The sequence below is a fragment of the Melopsittacus undulatus genome, chromosome 3 (assembly GCF_012275295.1).
Source record: "Melopsittacus undulatus isolate bMelUnd1 chromosome 3, bMelUnd1.mat.Z, whole genome shotgun sequence".
NCBI lineage: Eukaryota > Metazoa > Chordata > Aves > Psittaciformes > Psittaculidae > Melopsittacus > Melopsittacus undulatus.
The window spans coordinates 45727434-45749531 of record NC_047529.1 but is presented as its reverse complement, the minus strand read 5'-3'; the positions used below and the strand labels follow the sequence as shown (position 1 = coordinate 45749531).

At 38.3% G+C, this 22098-nt stretch overlaps 1 protein-coding gene across 1 annotated transcript in view; it reads left to right on the top strand.

The window, feature by feature from the left end:
- Positions 1-18086, top strand: part of IMPG1 (interphotoreceptor matrix proteoglycan 1) — a 56797-nt gene extending 38711 nt beyond the window's left edge. Inside the window, exons 13-16 of the mRNA XM_005153156.2 lie at positions 9902-10443; positions 11223-11442; positions 15168-15378; positions 18047-18086. Coding sequence (XP_005153213.2) covers positions 9902-10443; positions 11223-11442; positions 15168-15378; positions 18047-18086 — 1013 coding nt within the window. The remainder of the gene's footprint in view (positions 1-9901; positions 10444-11222; positions 11443-15167; positions 15379-18046) is intronic.
- Positions 18087-22098: the final 4012 nt, after the last annotated feature.

The window sequence follows — 22098 nt, the reverse complement described above, 5'->3', positions numbered from 1 at the left end:
ATACATTTCCCTCACTCATTTATAATTCTTAGTCTTCCTAGAAATGCTGGATTTGAGAAATAATGTATTATGATCAAACGGTACTAAATATTTTATTTTCTATAATTATTACAGTTCTCACTTTGGGGGATTCCATTTCCTTCCAACTTAAGAAACTCCACCTGAGCTCAGCTTGGAATTTTTAATAGTCAGTTCCTTGTTAGCAGATCATGCCACCTGTATTAGACTGGCATAGGCAAGTTGTAACTTAGGTGCTCTGAATCGCATCTCTAGATGGAGTTATATATCTCTATCTGGAAAGAGGGCTTGGCCTTCCGATTTTGCTTTTCTCAACCACACCTGAGATGGCTCACATAATTGGCACTGATGCTAATATCTATTTAAGGTGTTTGTTCTGCAGCTGGAAAGATGATATAGTATTTAAAACTAACGAACAAAATACGTAAAAACCTTAAAAGGAGACAAATTTGTGATAATGTTTATACTAAATATAATAAAGTTTGATTTTGTGAAAATCTAGAATGTGCAAAACTCCTCCTAGGATAGATCTCATATATTTGCATATTGTAATTAAAAAAAAGGGGGGGGGTGAGTGGGGAAATAAGTTCTGCTTGAAGATAAAATGCATTCTTTCCAACAAGTTCTTAGCGTTGTTTTGTCAATGCAACTTTACAGAAAGGTATGTAGAGGACAGGACTAAACACAATTTAAAGCAGTGCTATCCAGGTGTAAATTAGAATGATGTAGAAGTTTCACTTTCATTTTGTAGAATGGTGAGATCATTGTCTGCATCAGTAAAAACATGATTAAACCAACCCTGGATGCAAAAGTTTGCTTCCTTGTTCATTTTATGTGTAGGTTTCCTTTTCATTCTTCCCCATTTGGTGGATTTTTTTTTCTTTCTAAGTTGAAGTATTGTAGAATATAAAACTTGTGGAATTGTGGTGCTGATAACAGAAAACTGAGTTTACAGTCAAAATTTTATTTATGGCCAAACATTCTTCTAATAACCATTTTTAATGCCATGTAATTCGGAATGATGGGCTTTCAAGTAGAGTAGCTTATATGATACCGTAAAGCTCCAATAAAAATAAAAAGTAGTGTGGCTTGAGGAGAATGAATGCCTGGAAGCATCAGGACAAATCTTAAAGTGCTCATCTGATTACAAGATTTCAAGAGAGTCACATTTTTAACTTTCTAATGTCATGTTTGTCTTTTCTGTTTTTAGGTCCTTGGGTCAACAAATCACTTGAATTTCTATCATGTGACTTCTATCTTGTTTTTACTGTTTTGCAAACTAATAAATTTCAGTACCACAAAACTGTCTTATGGTCCCATCACCTACAGAACTGTGCTCTTTATTTTTTCCTGTCACACAGTGGAGAAAAATAGAGAAAGAGGGCAGGGATTTGGAGGGTACTTTCACGTCCAAAGGATAGGTATTGTAACCGGTCACATTTTGTTTCTAATTATTCTAAAGTAAAATGAATCAAAAATAATATTCCAGGTTCTCTATTTATGGTGCTCCAAAATCACGACAGTGGCATGGCAAGAGTATTTCCAGTGTTTCAAAGGATGCTTCTTTATGTTTCCAGGTTTAGGTTATTTTCACATAGATTTGTTTAAACTCATGAAATAAGTTTTTCAAATTTAACTGTAGAACAATCAACAACAGGAATAAAAGTTGTTAATCCTTCTGAAGCTATGGTCTTAAGTGAGATATTTCTTATTCAGCTTTGATTCCACTGCTATGTAGATGTGTATTAATATTTGCAAATTCAATGCTTCTCAATTTTCTTCTCTAATTCACTAATGTGAACACCAATGAAGTCCAGACTTCTCAGTTTAGCTTCATGTCTTAGTTGTTTAAGATATATTTTAATATAAATTTAGTATGGTAGCAAACTGTGCAGAATTTCAATGCAAAATAGCTTACAATAATAAATAACAGTCCTAGTAGTCTCTGGCATTTTTACATGTTTAAACTGTAAATGTACTTATTAATTTCCAGGAGTATAATACCCCAGTTGAATCATTTCTTTAGCAGGGACTTTAATTATAAAACTGACTTTCAGAGCACTTGAGCACTAGTATGTCATTTTGTCTGACAATCTCAGTAGTAGATGAGGTAAAAGTTTTTACATGGTAAAAGTGACTTGTCATGTTATGGAAATAAACTACCACTGACCTACTGTCCATACAAGGTATCTTATTATGCACCTGTCTGTACAGTTTTTTTTGTAGAAAGCAGGAATACAACCTTCTAATCCAACTTTAATTACAAGGGTGAATACTGTTAACTACCTAAAGCAATCAATATGGAATTACTGACTTTTGTTCTGCTATAGTCAGAGAAGTGCTGAGGCAAATGAATGTTTCTGAGTCTTAGCTGAGAGGCAGAACAGTCACCATAATCAGGTGCAATAGCTGTTGAATTCAGGGGAGAAATTGTGGTGGGATGGTGGTTGAGACCCAGGTTTAACAGGTTATTGTTGATTGTTTTCCGATTTTCTGCAGATACTTCCATTGCATAGTTTCAGTGCAAAATGAAATCAAACACTGCTACTCAGAGTTCTGGGGATGCTTTAAGCACTGGCTATTCCTGTCTTGTTCAAAGTACTTATGTGTTTTTGGAATGCTGAATCCTCTAGAACTGGTGAAACAGGAGAATGTCAACGACAGTTGTTAAAGCTTAATAGTCAAGTCTCTCAGTACATGAATTTGACACAGGTCTAAAATAAACTTTCCCTATGAATTGTATATCTAATGTATTTCCACCTGTTGTGCTTAAATAACTGCTTTGAAGCTGAAAAATCTAAAAAAAAAAAATCATATATTAACTATTTATTTAATTATTTCAAAGCTTTAAAGAAATAGGCTTACTCAAAAAACATGCAAAAACCTTTAAAGAGAAAATTGTTAACAGATAGCTAATTGAAGTAAAGAAAGTCCTTAACAGAACAGATAATGGCAAGGTGAATTATTATTTTTCAGCCATGCATTGGCCAGTGCATGTGAAAATTATAATCAGAGAGAAAAATAATTTGTAATTGCACAGAAATCTGATATTTCAGAGGGCTTTTACAGGTACGTTGTCCAAGCATGATATTGCTAAAAGCAGATGTGTTACTGACTGACTTCCACAAAAGTGAAGGGAGCTTGCATTTCCCAAGGAAAGATGGATCAACAAAAATATTAACTCTAATTTCATAAATGGAATTCTTTCTTTGTACTCAAAACTGTGTATGACTTAAGTAAGACCAGCTAATTTACACCAGTGAAAAGTTTATGGGCAGTGAGACTGTTGTGAGCTGCATCATTCTACTTCTCTCAGGCAGAATTAGCTGCACTGAGAGAAAAGCTGGAGGAGAGTAGAAGCAGTCAGGTTTTGGCTTTGTCCTTAATGATTTACTCTAAATCTTTATGCATCTTTGAGGGACAAGTGAAGAATTCTTTGCTTTTCATTTCTTCAGTCATTGCAGAAGTGTATAACATTACTGACCTGCAAGAAAAAGGAATTGATAAGGATACTGATGTGAGATGAGGGCCATATCGTAACTCTGTGTGGGAGCAAACACTCCAAATCAAGCACACAGTCTGGTGCTCTGGCCAAATTACTCAGCTAAGCATGAGTCAGTAAGAGGCTACTCAGTTTTATCAAACAGAAGGTGATCCTTGATGCCAGTGTGCAAAGCCCAGCTGAAGCACCCTTGGAAGATTTTTTCATAATTAACATAGACAAGAGAATAGCAAGTTGTAGTTGCTCAACATCCTGAATTCCCAGTATTTTAGCTTTTCAGGTATTCATTTTGCAAATTTTACATTATCCTCTTAGTTTTCAGAGTGTCAGGTAGAACTGAATTGTTCTGAGAATAATGAGAGAAGATTATCATTACTAACTAGTACCTTATCCTCTTGTGACAGCATGTCAGAATGACATTTATTGCACCTTTGGTGGTGAGAACATGATGATAAAGCACAGCTGCAAGATAAGAAAATGTTCAGAGTAAACTGAGGTGTTCCGAGTTAAGTCACACAGAGCGCTACACTGAAGTAGAGCTAGAGCTGCAGCTATCAGGCTGTCCTGTGAAAAAACAGGCTCCTCAAAAAGTGTCACAAGGATGCTAAGGAAAAAAGGTCAAGAGGTGCAATTTTAGGACTGGAGATGAATAAGAGATGGAGTTCACTCCCATTGTGTTGAGATTCACTGGAGTCAGTGGAGAGGTCTGTTGGTTTCACTGGACACGGAACCTGGCTTATGAAGAGCTCATATTGACAGACAGAATGACAGCCATAGATCAGTCTGGCCCTTCTGCTTTGGTTTTACAGTTAAAAAGACAATAATTATGTGCTGCAAGATATTTGTTGTGACTTGCTCGCTTAATGAGACTCTTAATTCTCTTAATCCTCATCTTACTTGTGTCCTAGTTAAAAGCGAAAGACCTCAAACACAAATTCAGCACTTCATCTGTTTGTACACAACAGCCCTGCAATTCAGGGATCTGTGGCATTTCAGGCATCAACAAAAAATGTAGATTTGAATCCAGCTGCTTGATGTAACAGTCCATCTGGTATTTATATCAGCATAGCTGCTGATAAGGAGATTCTCGTCCTGCATTAGGGACCAGTCTCTTCATTGCACACTTTTCCCCTTGTTAGTTATTTCCTTCAGACAGCATATATACAAATATATATTTGCACATTGCAATACTGTAACCTTCATATACAGAACAATATTTGTCAGTGAACTGGAAAATTTTCTATTGCCAATAGGAAATGTCAATGCTTATTAAGCTCATGAGTGAAATGAAATACCAGGACTTCTTAATACATAATCTTCTGGGTCTGCTTGTTAACACAAACCTATTAGAAAAATGTCTCATGACAATTTGACCTTTCCTCAACAATAATTCCTTATTCATGGTCAATTATAAAAGGTTTCCTCACTTTAAAAAAAATGTAAGAGGACCAACTAATTAGATACCTGAAATGAAATAAAGCTGTTGAAATGGCAGTTGATCCTTTCTGATAAGTCAAACCTATGTATTTTACTTCCTCAGCTGGGAATAGAAGCCTGCATGCAGCACTCTTTTTAGAAAGATTTAATATAGCAATGCACCCAGGAAATTACCTCTTAATTTAGTGTTTATACGTCTTTGCCAACAGCAGTTTAACTTCAGATATTAAACTCTCTTCAGTACAATATTGTTCATATAACATGAAAAAACCACCTGGAGAGTTCAGTGAACATCTCTTTGGGAGGGTCAGTGGTGGCTGAGAGTTCAAATTGAGTTTCTCATTGCTGAAAGCCAGTTTTAATACCATTCTCTTGTTTAACCTTAAAATGTAACATGGTTACTTTTGGGGTATATTTGAATTCAGTAAGTTGCAAGTCTTGCAACAGTAGCATGATACGTATTAGAAAAGGTGTAACCAACAGAAGGGGACAGCAACCCCTGCGTTCAGGGCTGGTGCTGTGCTTCACTAAGCACTCAGAAGCCTTTTAGGGGTGCCCATTTACTTTCACGTTGCAAGAGTCTAACACCACCTCTGTGGTCGGTCACTGTCTTACATATGTCAGCTGGAGAGAGTGACTGATAAATGGTAACATATGAGCACAGGTGATACATGCACTGAGATTATCTTGGTATGCTCCCAAGGTCTTTTAAGTTACTTTGCTTGTAATAAGAGGATGCCAGAAGACCTTTGTAATCTATGCATAGACTCTCTCTCTCTCTCTCTCTCTCTCTCTATATATATATATATATACACACACACACACACATATACACAGCTATTTGCCAAATGCATAATATATATGTTTATTCTGCTTCAAACTTGCTGCAATTTCAAAGCCATTCCAGTACTTTTTTCTCCTGCAGTTCCCTTCTTCTAAAATACAATGTGCCTGACAAATACTATCAGTCATGACCATGTGTATGCTGTCATGCTGAGAGAAGGTTGTTCTGGAGCTGCAGGTTCATCCCATCAGTAGATCATCCTGCATTAATGCCTCAAGCACTAATGCTAAGAAATCTGTTCTGAGTTCCCTTAACTAATAAGTGACTCTCACTCCCTATCAGCATAACAAGTAACAGCAAGAGCTTTGTAAACAGAGAACATCGCTAGGCTTTTCTTCTCTAATCTGTCCATATCCCTGATTACACAAGAAACACAAGGACATGACAACAGAAAAGCATTTCAGGTTCTCAAAGAAGTGTTAGGGCATCAAGCTCTGGTGCAGCTTTTGGTGTTTTATGCAGCATGCACCACAACACAGCAATTTGCTGTTCTTTTCTGGGTGCTTTCTAGGGCTGGAGGGACTAGGACTGTAGGCCTTGTATTACACTGTCAGCGCCGCAAATTATGTATTGCAACAAATAAGAACACGCAACTGTGCTACTTTAAATGGGAATTTGCCATACACACATTGTGGTCCTGTTCCAGATCAGCACAGTCTGGCCTTGCAGGAAGGGAGAATGCATCACTTGATCTTTTTCTGCATCCCATCCCACAGATGCTTCATATTAGCAGTGTACTTCAGCATCTTCTCCAGAATCGCCAGTCCTCTAGGCTCTTTCATTATTTTGTACATAAGCATATAAAATTCAACATATTCCATGTCATGAACAGCCACTGGGGATGTGGCAGGGCAATGGGAGGTGCTCATCATGTAGAAGGTAAGACGTTCACTGCTGATAAATACAAAATAGAACTCAATCCTATATATCAAACTCAAAATAGGTGAAATATAGTCTCTTATCAAGCAGGAATTTTTGCCAGCTAAATTATTCTGGTTTCCAAACATTCTGCCAGTTAAAGCGACACTCTTGGGGGAAGATGTTTTCATGCAAGCAACTGACTATAAAAATTTTCTTTGTCCCGTATGGGAAAGAGGTACTAAATATTGACAGAGATGAGTGATCTTCAATAACTTACCATCAGCCAGCTAGTGTTACAGGCATAATAGGTACCCCCTGTGGGATTCCATTGCTTTGCGGTTGTCTTCCCTAAAACCTGGTCTCCGGAGAGTCTTGGCTGCACCCAACACCTACTGATTTGTTCTGATGAGCCAGATCATAACAAAATCTTTGTCCATCAGCAGCAGCTGCCCAGGACAGTTTGGGAACTCTCTTTGATGACTACCCTACTTTGAACTGTAAGAGAATACCGGAATCCTGCAAGAACATGTAACAGGAGCTAATAACCTGGTCTTCAAAAGAGGGGCAACACCTTGCAAGGCAGTTGCAATATTTTATGCATCCAGAAAGCAGTGAAGTAGAAGTTGTCCTTACCCTGATTACCCCTGTCAGAGTAGTGCACATCTTGTTTCTAGAACGCTTTTTTATGTGTAGCTATGAGAACATGCACTGCTGCTGTGATTAAGATTTGCTCTAGCATGAATTTACCTTATACTCCTCAGCACCTTGGCATCTATTACTCAATACCTATCAAAACCAGGTACTAATATACAAATAAACTCATCTGAAAGAACAACGTAACAGAATAACTTTTGCACTAGTTACTGATTTAGTGACTGCATAAATAGAAGCAGCTGTAGTAACTTTACTTCCAGCCTGCTTTACCTGAGGAGTTCTGCTTCAGAATATTGTTTCTAGAAGTTCACTTCCTCACAGAACAAACAAAAAAAGTCTAGTTCTTCCATTAGCTGAGGCATGCAAAACACTTGTAAGGAAGAGAAAACCTTAGAACTGAGGAAAGGAAGAGTAACTCTCCAGTAACACCTTGTCAGTGGTATTCCGGATTAAAATGCACTGAGCCTTCTCCAGGGCCAGAACCACGATGCCCTGCTCAGAGTTTGAAACTACCACACAATGGAAAGTGTTTCCCAATTTCAAAAAACTTCAGTAGTCCTTGTCATACATCAGAGCACATCAGAGAAATCACTGACCTTACAGTAGTGCCACAAGGAGCAAAAAAGATTGATTTACATAACAGAGACTACGTAATTGGAAAAGCAGGCATCATACGTAAATTTGCTGTGTATGTTCTGAAGTCAACAGAAATATTCAGGCACTTCAAAAGATGCAGAATATTTGGGTGGTTTTCTTCAAGTGAGATAAATATGTCACTATTGACTAAAAAGGGAGCAAAAAAAAATATCGGCTTAGAGGATGCAACTCATTCTTAAATACTTTCTAGAAGAGAGTTCAATACCACCTGAAGGTGCATCCTTAAGACTCCTGAGCAGGAATTTGAAGTAGAACCAAAAAGTAAATCTAGCTCTCTCACAGCCTACTCAAATAGTATAACCACTGGTCAGTCTATTATGTGTCATTTATTACTATTGATACTATTATTTATAAATATTTATTTTATATTTATATTGATATTGTACTATTTATTATTTTCATATTAACTTATTTTTGTTAGCATGTGTTTTATCTCTTTATACTTCTATCACTAAATCACCATATATATACACACACTATAACACACATAATAAAACAAACAATAAAGAGGATAAAAATATATGTAGCATCTCTTAACATAGGCTTATGCAAAGTGGTAACCAGATGGGAGAAAATTCTTTTCAAGCATCTAATTCTAGTAAAACTACATACCATGCCTTAGAAAGATTCCTTAATGTTTGGAGAAGTGTGGTCAGCTTAGCAGAATGGGGCTATATAGAAAATAATCCACATTAGACCGAGGTATTGTACCTTCAGGGAAAAAGGAAAGAGTTTGTATGTGCTGTTAAACTAAGCATCAAGAAAATAGACAGCTAACTTGTACTAAGCTTTTCCTCATTGAAAATGTAAATTTGTTCCCAAAATCGGCAATACAGTGAGAAAAAAAAAATTGGGCCTTGTTTGTTCAGAAACAAGGAAACTGAAAGAGACACAAAGAACATCCATGGTAAGCTCATGTCCCATGGACAGGATAGTTGACATCTTCAGCAGAGGCAATTCCCAATGCAGAAGTTTGCTTTCCTTTGCTACCTTCACCGGCCACTGGGAGGAGGAAATTAGTGCATAGTGAATGGAAGAATTCAAATTGGAGACAAACATCTTTGCTATCAACTGATAAGTGAATTTTACCAGGAGGGGGCTGCTGAAGGTCCCACGTGATGAGCCCACATAACTATATCACTGGAAAAGGCAAGCCGTGAGCTTAGGCTGATGACTGTTGCTTGGAGGCCACAGTGTTCTGTGAAGTTGTTGTAGCCAGATAGCTGCAAGCCCAGTTCAGAGTTTCATACATCCTGCTTTAGATTTGGATTTCAGCTATAGCTACCACACATCCTAATTCCACACCAAGACTCAATGAGCACCTCAAGAGTTCAGCATCTGATTACATGGCTGCTTCACATGCAGCAGGTGATTTCTTAAGGTTTAAATATGTTTTCACTGGTACTACTGTCTTTTAGGTAAATTGACACAGTTTTGCTCTCTTCAGTCTGCATCTGAAGAGACTGCACTTTTTTTCATAACAGTGATTACTGTTTACGACTACTGGCAAATAATAGCTTCAGCCTCTTGCAGAGGGAAACAAAATGACTCCAGCATACCAGTGATCTGAGCAGACAGCTCAAAGATGCGATCTACTCATTCAGTCAATATAAACTGACAGTGTGAGTAGGTACCTTCAAAACAAGAATGTGCTTTGGAGAGGTTCGGGAAATACCCACCAAGTGTAATTATTATTTAAACAGAGCACCCACAGGAATCTCATTACTCAATCCACCTGATGTGGATGAGTTGTTTTATTCCAGTAATCTTTCCTTGGTGATGGAAATACAATTTTCATGTTTAGGTAGTGTTAACACTTGTTTTTTAAAAGGCTTCAGTGGAATACAATAAGCATGTTGTTTCTGTGCTTGATGTTTGTTATACTTGCTTTTCAAGTAGCTATTTCTTTTCCCCCCGTTTTTCTGCAGCAGTTAAGATCATGGATGAACCAGAATCATCAGGTGATGACATTTTAGTGCCAGCCAGCACTTATGAAACTTTGCCTTTCTTTATTGGTTCAAGTGATCTCTCTACCACACAGCCTGAAGATGTTATTACAGCTGTGCTACCATCAGATCAAACAGCACTGCTGCCTTCAGCAACCAGCCCATCCTACAGCCTCTCAGAGATCATCGAACAGTCCCTTGAGGTCCCAGACTCCACAGTGCCCGGGACAGGAGTGCAGGATATTGCTGCAGAGTTAGATCACATCGGTGTGATGAGCACAGCCACACTGGATGAAGTGGAGCATGGCAGCGGTTATATCCCAGTGCTGAAAACTGAGCCTGCAGAAGCCACCTCAGCTCCTACACTGAAATATGTAACTACCAGCTCCATGACAACCGCAGCCAAAGGCAAAGAGCTAGTGGTTTTCTTCAGCCTGAGGGTAACCAACATGCACTTTTCTGATGACCTCTTCAACAGGAGCTCGACAGAATACAAAGCGCTAGAACAACAGTTCATGCAATTGGTGGGTGAAAATCAACTTGAACAAGATATTGCAATAGTCAGGCACAGTTTAAAGAAATATACTGAAGAGCAGAGTACTTTGATAATATCAGACCCTGCTACAATTCAGTCTGATAAAGCTTTATTTTGAAAGGCTCCATAAGCCTAGGATGCCCTCAGGGTATGAAGAAAGTTCATGAAGTCAGTCATGAATTTTTCTAAGTGTTCAAGAGACTCCAGATATATGGCTGGCATGTAATTTATTTGTCTTTTTCTTAGCTTCACATCAACAGTATAGCAGTGCTGATTACATCTAAGGGTTGTGTCTACATGCTGCATTTAAAAACAGGCCTTTTAAAATATATCACAGTTTAGCAGGGGAATGGGATTAGATCTGGATTTTCGGTATGGGTACAATAGGGGAGCAGGTCAGCTCAGTAATGCACCTATTATGTTACGCTCTAACCTGCCTGGATTGAACACTTGAAAATAATTAAAGTTGGCTTTTGAGTGAGGTGAATTTTTCTCTTCCAGATGAATAAACTCCCCAGCTGCTATGCATTTCATTACAGGGAAAATTGCTGTCCATCCATCTCAATATATTATTGAGAAAGACACAAAAGGCAGAAGACAGTGCTAAAAGAAAAGTGGATTTGGTGGTAGAGTTTAACAATTGCATTAAATTCAGACAAATAAATGCATGATGTGTTTACTCAATAATGAAAAGTTATTATAAGATAAATTAATAGTGGGTAGACATTAACAGTAAATTAAAATAAAAGGCAATTTTCTGTTTTGCAGCTACTTCCATACCTTCAGTCCAACCTCACAGGTTTTAAGCAACTGGAAATACTTAACTTCAGGAACGGAAGTGTGATTGTGAATAGCAAAATGAAATTTGCCAGGACAGTGCCATACAATATCACAGAAGCAGTACATTGTGTTTTGGAAGATTTCTGTGATGCTGCAGCCCAGCGCCTCAATTTGGAGATTGACAGCTATTCCCTGGATATTGAGCCAGGTAAGATTGTGATAATGATGTATGTGCAAAATCAAAACCAAGCAGATAAACTTTTTCAGATGGTTAGAGCTTCAGAAGCATCACTCTTCTGGAAATAGCAGTATTAACAACTGCCTCCCAGTGACCAGGAGGAATAAGAAAAAACCCAAATTATCTACAGAAAAATTTCATACTATAATGAAATGCTAGGTGGAGGTGTTGGTCTGTCCATATACACCAACTGCTTTCCAGAGCCAAACATAGCGAGCTAAAAATTCTCTAGAATAAGGGCTGGGCAAAAGCAGGTATGAAGAACAGTGCTGTGCAGCTCACGGAAGTGACTTAGGGAAATGTCGCACTTGAGTGTTTAAACATAATTTCGGATGATTTTTCAAATGTAAGCAAACCATAGTTTAGAGAGTCATTAAATCTATTTTTGAAGAGCTACAGAGTTCAAGACAGAAGGAGATAATATCTAAGAGTAATTGGATTGTACAAATGCTCACTGACCAAAGCATAACTATTATTTGTACCATTCCACAGAGTTGGAATTCCAGAATCCCTCCTGGTCTAGTACTTTTCAAATAAGTCTGTAGTCTTTCTTAGACATTAGGAAGCCTATAACACATCTGGACACTTGAATGTCAGAAACTTTAAGTTTCACAAACTATATTGTTTTATAAATTTGAAGTCTGGATCTATTTTCACAGTCCATAATAATTTCAAGGGCTGAATTTACTTTTATGGGCATGGAGAAGAACTATACCGATACCTTAGCATGCAGATGCCTTAAGCAGTTTTGGTTAATCTGTCTTTTTATGTACAAATCTCTGACTACTCTAGGGTAAAAATCCATTTACAGTTCATGCAGGCAGTTTCTAATCTATTTTCATTTTACCTATCTCCTTGTGGCCACAAAGAGCATAGGCAGTGTGTGGTAAAGAAAGTTAACAAGGCACAGTATTCAAACTATCTAATATGCACATGATACATGGATGCTTTGCTGAATAAAGTATTAAATGAGTTCACTAGAAAGAGTGAACTTTGGGATACCACGTGTTCTCTGCTTTGGTAGATGGGCGCATGCAAAGAGTTGTGGTCAATGGCTCAGTGTCTGGCTGGAGACCAGTAACGAGTGGTGTCCCTCAGGGATCGGTGTTGGGATCAGTCTTGTTTAACATCTTTGTCAGTGACATTGACAGCGGGATTGAGTGTGCCCTCAGCAAGTTTGCGGATGACACCAAGGTGTGTGGTTCGGTTGATACGCTGGAGGGAAGGAATGCCATCCAGAGGGACCTTGACACGCTTGTGAGGTGGGCTGATGCCAACCTCATGAAGTTTAACCATGACAAGTGCAAGGTCCTACACCTTGAGCAATCCCAGGCACAGCTACAGGTTGGGCAAAAAGGAAATTCAGAGCAGCCCTGCAGAGAAGGACTTGGGGGTGTTGGTCAATGAGAAAATGAACATGAGCCAGCTTCAGTGTGCGCTTACAGCCCAGAAAGCCAACCGTATCCTGGGCTGCATCAAAAGGAGCATGACCAGCATGTTGAAGGAGGTGAACCTGCCCCCTCTACTTCACTCTCATGAGACCTCACTTGCAGTACTGTGTGCAGTTCTGGTGTCCTCAACATAAAAAGGACAAGTTAGAACAAGTTAGAACAAGTCCAGAGGGCCACGAGGATGATCAGGGGACTGGAGCACCTCCTGTATGAAGACAGGCTGAGAAAGTTGGGGCTGTTCAGCCTGGAGAAGAGAAGGCTGCGTGGAGACCTCATAGCAGCCTTGCAGTATCTGAAGGGGGCCTACAGGGATGCTGGGGAGGGACTCTTCATTAGGGACTGTAGTGACGAAACAAGGGGTAATGGGTTAAAACTTAAAGAGGGGAATCTTAGATTGGATATAAGGAAGAAATTCTTTACTGTTAGGGTGGTGAGGCACTGGAATGGGTTGCCCAGGGAGGTTGTGAATGCTCCATTTCTGGCAGAGTTCAAGGCCGGGTTGGATGAAGCCTTGGGTGATATGGTTTAGTGTGGGGTGTCCCTGCCCATGGCAGGGGGGTTGGAAGTAGATGATCTTAAGGTCCTTTCCCACCCTAGCTATTCTGTGATTCTATGATTCAATAAATAAATGTTAGAATTAGAAAGCTTCTAAAATGCAAACACAGAAAAAAGGAAAGTAAAATCTTTCACCTTCATCCATATCATCTGCTTTACTGATGTGGTATTTCAACACTAACTCCAGAGAATGATCTCACACTGGGTTTGCTGGGAGAGCTGTTCTTTCAAGGCTTATGAGCAGTAGTAAAATATCAAAATAGAATAAATTAGGTTTAGAAAGCCAGTATATTCCCTGACAGGTGTTTCAAAGACCTACTGTCTTTTACTTTAGAAAACAAAGAAACAAACCAGCAAACAAACCAACCCCAACCTGCTGAGTAAATTAAGGTAATTTAAGCAAATTACTATTTCTTGTGAAAGTAAGAGCCATCTAGTGGTAATAACGTTATACTAAATTGAAACACATGGGAACTGATAGTTGAAAAGCTGTATCAAGACTCCACATCTGCAAAGGACTGACAGCATTGGCCATAGTAATGTCATAAAGAATAACATAGCAGGTTTTTAAAAATACCTGCATGCACTATTTCTGTAATCTAAACACAAAGTGAAAACACAGAAGAGATGACAAGGTTTGGCAGGTAGGTAGCCCCATGCTTTGTTAAGGGAAACGAAACATTACCATGAAAAAATTACACCCTGTAACCCAGTGAAATAATCACACCAAGGTCTACATGTCAAGTGGAAATGAACTGGGACCTTTCAGCTTCTGAAAACTGCAGGACTGTAGCATATAACCCTGAGCCCATGTCTCCTTACTGGCAGCATCAACCTTTATTTCCAATACGATAAAGGTAAACTGACCATTGACCCTGGGGAGAGACTTACAAGAAACATGCAATTAATGCAGCTGCCACTGTTTTAATTAAGTCCTTAATCATACAAACTCCTTTATTAACCATTTTTCTTTTGTAAGCATTCTGGTTTTGATTGAAGTGCAATTCTGTGTGGGGTAAGAAAAGTATATCTGTAAGAATTTATATTCCCTTTTCTGTTTCATTAGAAACTAGATTATGTAATATCCAAAATCCAGTACAAAACCAAAACAAAATACTTGAAATTTTTCTTAACCCACCCCCCCCCCCCAATATAAACAAGGGAGTAAAGCTGGTTTGTAAGTTATTGTGTTACTTTGATGCTCACTTGTTAGAGTTCACAGGTACCTACCTGTACTGTATGCACTTTCTCTAGACAGTGTTTCTAGGTTGCAGTCCTCACAGTATTGTGCAATATTAAACAACCAAATTCCTTTCCCTTGTCATGTCCTAAATTTTGTGTTTAAGATCATTACAGCTGAAAGTATTTCTAACACATAGCAAAGCTGTAGCACAGTATCCATGAGCATAAAACTAGCACTGAATGTGAATGTGAAAATTCTTGTCAGTGAGATGAAAATAAAATCACAGCTTAATAGTGATGTTGTAAACAAATTGTAAGTAAATATAAGCTTGCATGCCCACTGTGTCACCTACAGAATAGAACAGTGTGTGTCCTCTTATGCTAGGCTACATTCAATTACCATGCACAAGTAGGAGGTCAGTAAATGTGAATTGTCTTCTCCAGCTGCCTCAAAGCCTGCCAAGTTTCTCTGGGGTAATGCATTAATGATTCACCTACCCTTTACAGCTGATCAGGCAGACCCATGCAAATTCATGGCATGTGACAAGTTTTCCGAATGCATAATGAATGAGTGGACGAAAGAGGCTGACTGCCTCTGTAAACCTGGTTACACAAGTCAAGACGGATTACCCTGCCGGAGCCTGTGTGAGCTGGAACCGCAACTTTGCATCAACGGGGGAAAATGTGAGTTAGTTCCAGGAAGAGGAGCTGTCTGCAGGTAAATAAATAGTACTTAACTTGAATTCTGTTAACAGACCCTGGTATATCTATTGCATGAGCAAGTAGGGCTGAATATACACTTTTCAACAGCAAATGAAAATAAGGCAAGGGTAATACACCAAGACTTCAACATTCAGACACTTTGAGCTACATTGCACTTCCCTTCTTTAGTATAAATAGCCCAGCCCTGGACAAATCCTTTTCTTCCTATTAGTATGCACAGGACATCACAATCAATTTTTTTTTTTAGAGGTGTTTTAGAGATTTATTAGGAATTCAGCAATACTGGCAGAGACGACACATGCGAAGCCGTGCTTTCTTTTCTGATTTTGAAATACATCTTGGAAAAATGAAATAACACATTCACATTGCTATTGATTACACAGCAGTACTTCAAGAAACTACATTTTTCTAAGACATATTAAAAAGGAAATCAATATTCTTACAAGCACACCTGTAAACCCTGCTCTGATTTCAGACCACCCAATAAAGCATGTGAAGACTGAGGCAGCTTTCAGGGATTCTGGGAAAGACTTGAAGATTAGCAGCTCCTCCTAACTGCAAATATAGCCTAGGATTACACGCTCCATAATGACTTTTACATGAAATGATGTTAAGCCAATATTGAGAGCTACCATAGTACTTGAAAATATTCTCTTTTCAAAGCATCAGGTTTCATCCCATTGTAAAGATAGGACTCCCCAGAGCATTCTGTGAAATAGACTACACAGTAGCAGACAACTACTGTGTGGCACATGTATAAGCAAGAGAGAAGTTAAAATTCTTGCACCTGTTTATTCTCTCATAATATTAGCACTACCAGGTTAATGATACATCTTTAAGTGTACTTGGGGTTAATGTAAAAAAATAAAACTACTAAGCAAATTATTCATATATTTTCACTGCAGCAACATAACTGCCACAATTCATTTTATGCAGTGGGCATCACAGAAACTATAATAGATTATACTGAACTCATCACAGTTATTGCTAAATTCCTGACTTGCAGAGTCACATTAGTGGAGGTGCAGTATTTTGTATTAGAATCAGCCTTTGAGCTAACAAGGTCCTATTCAAAACTTTACTGAAGTAGCAAGGGCTATAAAGCCTACTCCTCCAAGACCAATACACTAAGGAAAGCAATACCTTTCCCTTTCAGAAAAACCCTGACTTGATGTACAGGAATAACCAAACCATCATTTAGAAGGATAAAAGCATTAGATATAATAAATAAAACATTTCGTGAATTAGAGCAAGTTACAGGCTTGCCACCAGTCACAGACTGACAGCTTGTGCAAACTTGTACAGTCTGTAGAGAGAAAATTACAGCCTATTATTTGCTTTAATTAAGCACTTGTTCTGCTTTTGAATTTATTCAGAACCACAGTAGTTTTTCCACTAACTGGAAGCCCTGTGCTCTCATGTAAAATATTGGTATCTTCTCCCTTACTTTAAAGGGACTTATTTGTAGTAGAACTCTTATTTCAGATTAAGATCACCAATAAATGGAATATAAGTCTCAAAAATGTGTTTAGACATTCCTCAGAAACGGACTTAACTTCTATAGTTGCAAACCGCAAATGTTATTTCAACTTCACCTGTGGGGCTAGACATTTGTCAGAGATGTTCCAAATGCAGAATTTCCTTTAAAATTGTAGGCTGCCAAAGAACGTATTAGGTCTTTTTATTTAGCACTCACTCTCATGGATCTAAGAATATTATCTTTCCTTTGTTAGCACATTATTTGATACAGATACATAATCATATTGGGAATACTGTGCTTATATTTAATTGCAGATTTTCCTTTGTTTTCATTTGAGGTACTCTGTATGTTATGCCTTCAAGTTCTGCACATTTTTCTCTTCCTCTCCCTATTTTAGATGCCCTGTACGTAGACACGAGCTTTACCAAGGACAGCGCTGTGCAAAATTTGCTCCAGAACCCACACAACCCTTCATGTTTAAACCTCTCCTTCTTGGCTTACTAAGCCTCATTTTTCTTGTCATCATTTTAATTATTAAGTTAAGAAGAAAAAGCAAAAGAAACTCTAATTTGCAGTAAGATGCTCACGATCTTTTTCTTCACATTTCAAAATATTAATTTTTTTTTTATTTTACAATTTAAACTCTTACCAAAACAAAACTGTTCTGCATTGTAGAAGTCCTACTCTCAACAGCTGCAGTTCAGAAAATGCTATAAGGATTAATCCTGCTTTTGAGCACGATGAACCCATAACTAGCTTTTGTCACACGGCTTGCAATGTAAGTGCTTGTCTCAGTTCCTCAGAGATTATTGATCACGAAGCATTACACGAACTCGAAAACACAATTCAGCCTGGAGGTAAAATGCATGGAAATGCTTTTCTTACCCCGCAGCAAACAGTCCCACCTCAAATAATAGGTCCATTTTCATGTATTAACTCTACAACTGACTCAAATCCAATTCTAATCTCTTGCTTGGTAATTTCAGGACTAAAAATACTAATTAATTTGCTTTCCACTTTTACTGCTGCATAGGTTTTGTAACAGGACTGTAGAACCGCTTTCCTTACAACTCTCTTGCATGGCTTTGGTGGCCCAGCTTACTGGAGTGCTCTTTGTGATTTAGTGAAATAATTAATCTAGTGTTTCTGTTTGTTTGCTTTGTTTTGTTTTAAACTGCTGTAGGTCACCAGATGAGGTTACAAAGTCAAGACTGACAAGCTAGTCTCTGAAAATCTTCATTTCCAGCATCAGCCAGATAAAACCAAGGTTTGTGACCATTTTCAAGAGCTTAAAAAATCTGTTCAGTTTCCTGTTTATCAATGTTACGAGAGAGCCTCTTTATACTAATTCCACACAAAGGAAAGCTCAGGGGTTTTGGATGCTTGATATGATCACAACAACCCCTTCTTACGTGCTTTTATGTAACAAAGTTCCTTTCCATAAACCCATGTGATAATGTGGCATTCACTGATCCACATAAAAGAAAAATGAGTATCTAAACCAACAAACCAAGACAAAATGTAATCCAAAGGAGAGGTTTCAAGTAGCAATAACTGATCATCTGAAGGTAACTTTTGCCTGTTTAAGCTAGACAGAGTTTGAAAAAGTAGGAATTCTAATTCGACCATAATACTGCTCATATCTCAAACATTCATTTTGCAGCATGAAACCTCTTGTATCTTTGAGGTCAGAGGAGAGATGGGGGAAGCTGGGTCAAGACATTCTCTAAAAATTGTCAGACTGTCTCTTAAACCTGCTGTATCTGAGTATGCTCTCTCAAAGACAGAAAGGTTTGACTTCACCATTTTCATTTATCTGAATCACAGCCCCATTACAGCAAAACAGTTTCATGACAGCTGTTAGTACCCATTCTTACTGAGAGAAGTATCAGTACAGGATTGCCCTGGCTATAGACTATGGGAGACCCCATACACAGGTAATATGAACTCTTGGCTTGAGCCAGTTGATACGTAAATGAAAGAACAAGTAGTGATACCATGTGGAAAGATTCAGTTTCACTGATCTTCATCATACCCAGGTCTAGTCTCTCAGGTTCTTCAGGTCACGGTTACAGACTGAGCTGACGAGGTGGGGACTGGAATACAGAGATAGAGATGGACAAGTCAGCAGGAAGCAGCAGTATGAATAAGAATGAATTGACATCACTGCTGACAAAAAAGCACAGACAGTTGCAATTTAAATCTTAAAAGAAATGTGACTGTGGGTAATTGTAAAGCAGCTTTCACACCAGCTGAACTACTTGAAATTACTACTTACAAAAGCATTACATATTTTATGAAAGGAATAAAATGGCTCATCTGTGGAGAAAACCGGGCCTGTGTCATCTAGACTCTATTTGCATTGTCTGAAGTATATTGACAAAGCTCTTTGCAAGATCTAGTAAGGAAATTAATAAGAAGTGAGGCAATGACAAAATAGAAATGGGTTTTACAAAAAAATAAGGTGGTTTTGGTCATTTTTCACCATTACTTCAGTTCAAAACAGGTGTTTACATCAGAGTCCTTATGTTGAACGTATTTCTGATGATGTGAAAAAAATCAGTAGAGGAAGAAAAACGTATGTGCAACACAGCTTTCATTAGCTGAAACAAAGAGCACCACTGCTATATCACAATTGAGAAAACTCCTTAAAAACAGAACAGGGGTCTTGAATTCAGTTTTCAGGAAGAGGTGGATATCTAGAACTCTTAGGCTAAATTGAAAATTCCAGTCTTTCAATTCTGGTTTGCAATGTGTGCTGACTGCAGTGACAAGCTTTTTCGGACGTATCTACAGTAAATACAGCTCTGTATTTATAAAGGTGTGTGGGAAAATAAGCATAACATTCCAGCAGAAGCCAAAATAACCTTCAGTTTCTTCCTAAGCATGAAAAATGTTTCCAGTTTAATTACAGGGTCACTACATGGAAAACTGCTGCAAAACTTGGTTATCAGAGGGAGTTTATTTGGTTGGATTTTTACCTAATTAGCCATCCAGGAACTAACAAGCATTTTTCATGACCAGGTGAAGAATTCGCTCTTCCTTGTTTCTAAGCTCAGTAGAAAACACAAGTTCTTACAAACAGCTGAAAACCACAGCTGTCTCTACACATGGTGAGGTGTCTGGGAACTTGGTGCATCTAATTCCACCAATAGAATAATACGAGGTATAAAAAAAACTGTGAGTCATGTTGCTTTGGGCCAAAGAAGAACATGTCAATGAGCTACTCAAGTGAATCAGTTTATTGAGACTAAGACATAAGGCCAACAAGTCCACATCCAATTGGCCTGATATATTTGGGAGTCAAACATGCTAAAGCTCTAAAAACCCTGCCGACCTGACTTTCTGCTGACTACCTCACCTACACATGTTCTATACTTCTTTGAAGCGAAAGCTAAAGACACAACCTCATTCAAAATACAGCTTTTCTCTTGCAGTATCTTCTGTCCCTGTTAGTGACTGTGCTGGACCTTCTCTGTTCAGTGACAAAGGCACTGAAAAATAGAGCACGTTGCTTTACAGCTGTAAGGGTCTGAGGTCCAACTCTGTAAAGTCTATTACTGTTCAGTTGGTCTAATAGATGCTTTTGTATAAACATCATTTACTTGTGCTTGCACACAACACGGGCGAGTAAGCTTCCTTTTCATGGCATTATCTGGCAAAATTCAGTAACGGAATTAACACTTGAAAGGAAAATGCATCTCATCTACAGGGTTTTCACGAACTTTCCTAAGCTGGTGAAAGAACTGTGCTGCAACAGATACCACAGAAAAACCAGGTTTAACAACCTTAGATAAAAACTTTGAGGACCAAGAAGTATTTGACATGATATAGCCCAGCAGCTTTGGAAATAAAGCACTGGTAGAATAGTTTGTTTCATAATGCTAAATCTAATTGGCATGGACAAAGACCACTCATTGATTCAATTCAGATGAAGTCTTAAAGTCATTATAGATTCTCCCCAACAAATATATAAAATACATCATTCTTTGCTTATCAAACCAGTAACTGACACATAGTACGATCCTCTGAAAGCTGACTCTCAGCCACCAAGAAAGATGACTGAAATGACGTTTGAGGTGAAGCCAAAGACTGCCATTTGTTTCACCCTCATGTCAGTCACTTGGATCATTGAACAAACTGGAATTTTGGATTACAATAATACCACAACACAAGTCAGCCTGTTAGATCCCCCCCCCAGTATCAGAGATTTAGTGTTTGATTACCAGAATACAGGGGAAAGATGACCACAAGTGTGGTACAGAGCTGGAAGTGCTAAGCTCTTTGTTTGAGAACACCAGGTGTCAGGTTCTACCAGTTTCCAGTCTGCATGGCGCAGTTGCCACCTTGACATTTAAAACAACACACAGAAGCCAAACATCCTAAAGCTTATTTTCTCCCAGGTCTGCTGTAACTGTGACTCTTGAAGGTACTTTAGACAGAGCTTCCTTTGCAGCACACTGCATTCTCATTACTTTACAGTCAAAAATATGTTCTTCAGATTCAGGTATCAGTGGCACTTGTTTATTTCATCCAGAAACACAACATGATTACATCAAGGAGGAAAAACAGTAATTTTACTCTGAGCTCAGTGGTATGTAGTGGTATATTTTAGTATGTAAAAAGTAACTTCAGGACTAATTCAATTCTCCCTACCATGAACTGGAGATTATCTCAACAGATTTTAGTGAGACCCTGCCTATTACTAGCAAATAAATAATACATCTTCAAATTAAAAAATGCTTTTCAAACATCTTATCAGAGTTTCTCTTACAGGTATAAAGGAAGAAGGTCTGCATGATTCAAGCCTGGACTTCATGTTGACTATGCATATGAAAATAATTCAAGGATTCCTAAAGATGCAACATTTTAGCTCTAAAATCAGTACACATTTTTTTAAAAAAATGTATTAAAGAAAAACAAGATGACCCAATTGACCAGCTATTTGATCACGCCTCAGCTTTGCCTAGTCAGAAGTCACCAGTGTTAAGACACCAACATTCAGCCTCCACTGCCTGCACATCTTATTGGTGTTTTTATGTAAGAGCCAAGTGCTAGAATCAGGTTTTGCGGAGAAGTTATTTCTTTCAATATGTATGTCACAACCATTCTGGTAAAATTGGATGAAACTTTACATGTCTATGCCATTTTCTTAACCTCCCTTACATACACCAATCTAAGAGGCAAACACAGAACCAAGAGCTGTGTGAACCAAACACCGACCCAAGGCCACAT